Source organism: Lepidochelys olivacea (genome assembly GCF_965140295.1).
Source record: "Lepidochelys olivacea isolate rLepOli2 genome assembly, chromosome: 2".
Taxonomy (NCBI): Eukaryota; Metazoa; Chordata; order Testudines; family Cheloniidae; genus Lepidochelys; species Lepidochelys olivacea.
Window position 1 is genome coordinate 24,631,432 of NC_140412.1, and position 6,000 is coordinate 24,637,431.

Genomic DNA, 6,000 nt, shown 5'->3' on the forward strand with positions numbered 1-6,000 from the left:
CAGATCCACAATAGTTAGTTTAGTTAGTTTTTGCTTCTCTTATTTACAAAAATGTATTCACAGTAGTTAGTAGTTTCAGCAATTACTTGTCTCGGCTTGTTCAGCAGTTACTTGTTCAGACACGTCTTATCTTAAGTTGGGCCTGCTCACATCAGCTAAGCCAGCCCTACAGGAACCTACCGTGTTCAGTTTCGAGACTCATCAGAAAGCAAACTCTGCAGCTCTAGGATTTTTTGGACAGTGGCAGGGTCATTGATTACTCTTAATGACCCGAGTATTTGTAACAAGACAAACTGTAGAAAAATAAGATGCAGTGTGATGTACGTGATAAAGTGCTGGTTTTTATCTGATTGCTTTAAAACTATTAGCAGATAATAGATCAAGTAAATAATCGGCAAATGACGGCTAGTTTTGTCAGTACTTTGTGACCTGAACCACCACTAACTCCATCTCTTTTCTAATTTCAGCAACTGGACCTTCATTCTTGTCCAAAGCCAATTGTGTTCATCATTCATTCCTTCCTTTCAGCTAAGATTACAAGACTTGGTTTGGTGGCATAAATTACATCGGTTTCCTAAAAGAAAAATGAAACTGTCATGCTAATCTGAAGTACAATCAATAGAAGACACCTGTAGCTGCTAGCAATGTACAAAAGATTGGAGTTCAATGCAAGGACTTCAGCTCTGGTGATTCTCCAAGGCCCAGCCTTCATTTTGATCAACTACAAAGGAGGCACACACCGAAAAAAACCAACAGATTTTAGACTCCGAACAGTCGTTTCAGTCACTGTCAGTTGCAGGAGACAATAACATAGCTCATTGTAAACAATGGCAAAAATGGAATTTTACAATGTTAGTAATTTAAAACCACATACTGTACAGTGGAAATGAGTATAGTACTGTATGTGTAAGCATTTCAAAATCATAAATCGTGCCTATTTCAAAGTATTTGTTTATATAGAGTAAGTAAGGGCTAAGCAGATGCAAGACTGGGCCCTTATCAGTCGTGATTCAGAATAAGGCTTGATATTTGTTTCTCTTTTTTGATACTACGTGAAGTGGTGGCTTTACGAAGATTAAAAAAAAATCAGTAAAATATTACTTTAATCCCAGTTGATGTGCTATTTAAATATCTTGCTGTTCCATAAGAAGGAGTCATGAGAGGCAGCTGCTTTAATGCCCCGGCAGGTATGTTTTGTGTGTGCATGTACTCCAGTAGGGTACTCTAAAGCAGGAGTTCTCAATCTTTTTCTGTCTGAGGCTGCCCCCTTCCCCCCTACAACATGCTGTAACAACTCCCCAGCCCACCTGTGCCCCCAAAACTGTTTTTCTCATATGCACTAGATTAAAAGCCAGGGCCAGCATTAGAGGGTAGCAAGCAGGGCAATTGCCTGGTGCCCCACGCCACAAGGGGTCCCATGAAGCTAAGTTGCTCGGGTTCACTTTTTTGCCCTGGGCTCCACTGAGTCTGACACCAGCCCTGCTCTCTGGTTTATTTTGGCGTACCCCCAGTTGAGAACCTCTGCTCTAAAGCAACCAAGAGCTCCTTAGTGAACAGCCCAGCACCCAGTTCAGAGCATCCGGGGCATTTTCTAATGGTCCTTGTGTAATGAACATATGTGCACATTCCTGTAAGGGGCACCAAAGCAGCAGTAATCATAGGACTTTTGTTGTATAGTCGGGTAACCACAAGAGAGCGCAAAGGGGCCTGTTCAAGTGTCCTTAACTTATGAGCAAACAGGGTAAACTTTTTAAAAGAACTAACCTAAGTCCCACTGAAGGTCAGGGGCACCCAGTCACTCTTCAAAATCGGACTGAAGAGCTTTGGAAATTTTACCCACAAGGCAAGTTATGGTGCCTCACTTAACATTGTGACCTAGTAGTATGCCCTGCTACTAAATCAGTTAAATGGAAATAGATTTCATTAAGAGACATGTGTAGCTCTGTAATAATTCGTTTAAAAATGCATTTGAGATACAGAAAGTGGCCTGAGAATTTAGTAGGAGTGGAATGAAAAACTGTTGATCACGTAGAATTTATACCACATTTAAGCTGCAAACAGAATTAACTCTTTGAAATAGATATTCGTAATGTGTTGACGCTAAAGCCACATTTTGAAAGCCAGGCTTTTAGAAAGAAGCAGAAGTCATGAATGTGATTGCTTGCAGAAATTCAGCTGTAGCATTGCAATGATTTGTATTGCTTTTTAAACTTTACAAGTAAGCTACGTTTTAATTTAGATGTCACTCAATTGGCAAAGAAAACAAATCACATTAATATAATAAATAATAAAACAGTGATTCCATTTTAATTGTTTTCAGTTGAGGTCTTGAGCCCAGTAAATAAGTCAGATCTGTTTCCACATACATAAAGGCTTGATTTATGGTGGTTTCCATATACATATACATGTGTTAATTAGTAATAGAAAAATACTCATTTTAAATTTTTAAAGAGGTGCTGGGCTGAATTCACAAACACTGCACTGTACTTGCAAAACGTTATACCCGAGAAAGAGGTAATTTTGGAACAGTACATAAATATAGTTATCTTCAAAGTAATTTGCCTATCTAGTAACTTTCATTTCTACCTTAATGGCACTTAATTCCACTTACAATAGGGAATTAAAACTTATTTTATTCCCCCCCACCAAAAAAAACAAAAGTTAAATAATTTGCTATTATTTTCCATTCATGCAGTTATCTCTGGTAGATCTTTGATTTCTTCTGGTTTAGGTATGCATGATTTTAGACTGCATAGACTTTCAGGGGGGCAAGTATAGGGTTGGGCCTTTGATCATAGAATCATATTTCAGTAAAAGCCTATGCAAAATGTATCAAAAAGTAAATGCCAAGGTTTGTGAATTTAACACAGGAGGCATCTCCCCTGAAATCTTCTAGCTCACGCAATGCAAAGTGTTTTTTGTCCAAGTACAAAATGTTTATGTATTTGGACCCCTGTTCCTATAGAAATTTGAGAGATTCAAGCAGCAGCTTGTGTACTATGGATAAGAGTCAATACATATGTAAATTATACTGCACTATGTCTTTATTTCTTTAACACTTAAAGTCACTGGAATGTTATATAAACATGTATGTTCATTGTAAATAATCAGAATTCATATTAGTATCAATTAAATTACACAGTATGTAATCTGAGGTGCTCAGTACTATATGAAGTATAAGTGAATAACTAAATAGTTTGCAAAGAAAGTTCATATTATATATTTATAGACAAATTAAAAATTATGGTAATTACAAGTGTTATTTCTTCATCATTTACAGATTTTGGAGTGATTCAATTTGGATGGGGTTGACAAAATATGGGCCTACTCCACATTTATATGAGTATAGTTTATATTTTAGAGGGAAAATATATTTAATAAAAGTCATTTATTTGATTTTTGTGAGGTGAGCTTAATTTGTACAATAGGCTATTGAGAATTCAGTATTTACACCATTTCTGGTCTCAGGGAACATTACACTTAATTCATAAAATGTAAGTAGGTGGAAAAACACTTCTTCGCTGGCTTAAAAGTGCATTATAGTTATAGTGAGGACAATGTTCTTTAGACATGATTTTAAATGGGAGAGAAAATACACCATTATTAATGGTGTCAGCAGTGCGTCTGGTGGCCTGTGAAGTGAGCTGAGGGTCTCAGTCCAGTTCCTAGTGGACAAATAACCACATCCTAATATGCATCTCTGTTGGCAGTCTCTCTGATCACCAAGGACAGAAAGGAAAAGGCAACTCTACTACCTGGGGGTCACTGAAGGCATGTATGCAGCTGAGTGGGGAAACCTGCCGTGTCTATGAGGTATCTTTCCAGCACCTTTTCCAAGCACTAAATTCACTTTGTTTTCCCCAACACAGTTCCTGAAGCGTGTGTCTGCCTGGTGGTAGCAGTAGTGTAGTGAGAGTAGACAAATCACTGCCCTTGAACACTTCATTTTTCATCAAAAAAGTGGCTGGGGAAAGAAGATTTGGTTTCCTCTCACTATTCAAATTCATAAATAATGCCTTAAATAAAAAAAAACCAATGTATCTTGTCTATAAAGCCTGCTCATTTAACTAACTAGATTGTGGTTTCAGAGAGAAAGTGTTCAGTCTAGTTTAGAACAGGCTTCCCATAAAGAGAAGGAGGGGACTTTTATTAAAATATTATTTGTGAATAATTAACTTTAACTCTAAATAGAACATTCTTGAAATTGTAAAACCTGTATAGAAATATCACTAATATTAGCAAGAATAGAACATCTATACAGAAGATGTTATCAGAAAAGTACTACCATCTACATTGTATATCACAGAAAATAAAACTGATCTGATCTGTTAGGGAAACATACTGATTCTTTTATGAGACCTTCTGCTCCTTGGAAAACGCAGTATGTACACGAAGGAAGAATGTCAAGATTATGCAAATATCTAATAGTTCTCTCCTTGCAATCCCACAGAAAGAAATAAAAGTCAATTTTACTGTAGGAGGATGAATTGGCAGGAGCTGCTCACTTCAAAAGGTCTTTTGAATGTAGATGGATGCTTTGTACTTAAAAGTAACTAGTATTTTTTTTAAGTGGCCGCTGTTAAATCATGAAAAGCATTTTTATGGATTGCCAAGTAAACCACTGCCACACAACATTAGTCAACAAATGAAACTACGGCTTGCTCTCTCCACATGAAAGCAAATATTCCTATTTCTCGGAGGACATGGAGTTATGTTTGTTTTCACGACTTGTCATTTTTCTGGGCCTAGTTGCCTGATTTGGACGACAGGATCAGGCCCCTTGTACTATACTTTAAAATGATATCCATTCTGATGGCATTTCAATGGCTCAATCTTGCTCCCTTTTTAAAAAAAAAAGAGAAAATCAATTGAAACTTTGCCATTGACTTCACCGAAAGCAGAATCAGCCCCTAAAGATGTACATGCCGCCACAATATTACCATCTTTTTGCTTAGAAGTCAGAAAAATAATGAACAGATAAGCTGTGCTTTCATATAAATGCCAGAGTGATGAAACAGCCCTGAGGCAGTATTTCGCCAGCAGGGGAAAAACAATCACATAAAAGGTAACCTGAAAATTGTATTCAGTATGGAAGTTCTTGAATTCAAAGGGAAATTTATGATCAACAGCATTATCCATGATAATGTCTAAGTTAACTGCTAAAAAATATCCGCAAGATTGACTTTTTAGAGTGCACCAGCTGATTACCCAGTGCAAAATCTTAAGATAACGAAATTGAACCGTGCAGCATGTTAGATACTTATAAAATAACAAGGATTACACCATTTCCTCAAAGTGGACGAGTTTTTACACGTCAAAACTGAAAAGCCATAACTGTATTTTAGTCCAGTTACAAATCCTGTGTTTATGTACAATAAATATAGGTAAGGTAACTGAAAAACAACTGCCAGACCAGAACTGAATAGTTCCTGCCTCTGAGGCAATTTTTGCACAGGGTTAAAACATATTTAAGTGGGAAAACTGTGTTCCAGGTACTCAAGCACTGTAGGAAGTAAACTCTTCCCTCTGTGCACTCACACCATTGCTCCCCCCCCCGCGCAGCATGAAGAGAGAGAGTGGGAAGGAACTGCACATTGGTAGAATAAGACTTGTACCACATCCTGACTTGCACAAGTAGGGAAGCAAGCAACTAAAGTTATAAATACACTGCTTCAAGGTAGGCACAAAACTAGTCACATATGACCCACTCCTCCCACTGACTTAAATGGGACAGGATCAGCTCTGTTTAGAAAAAGGATGATCTAGCAGTCTTAGCTTCCAAATTCAAAAACTGGGGATATCATAATTTGTTCCACAGAGTCATTTTGAGGCCATATTAATGCAAGTTTATAAAGTATGGAAGGCACTACTCTATATAAATGCATAATGTTGTTACAGCCTGAGTTAGTTTAATGGTGGAGCTAAATGGGACGAGTATACACTCTGGCACACCACCCCCCCATTTCAGACTGCTTGGATACCGTGGTGGTTATTAGCACA

General features: G+C 37.5%; 1 protein-coding gene across 1 annotated transcript in view; it reads left to right on the forward strand.

Annotated features, from left to right (window-relative positions):
• The window catches only part of SNTB1 (syntrophin beta 1), a 179,735-nt gene extending 176,339 nt beyond the window's left edge, over positions 1–3,396 (forward strand). The window contains exon 7 of the mRNA XM_084618237.1: positions 468–3,396. Within this exon, the coding sequence (XP_084474363.1) occupies positions 468–560 (93 nt within the window). The 3' untranslated portion in view covers positions 561–3,396. The remainder of the gene's footprint in view (positions 1–467) is intronic.
• The last annotated feature ends 2,604 nt before the right edge of the window (positions 3,397–6,000 follow it).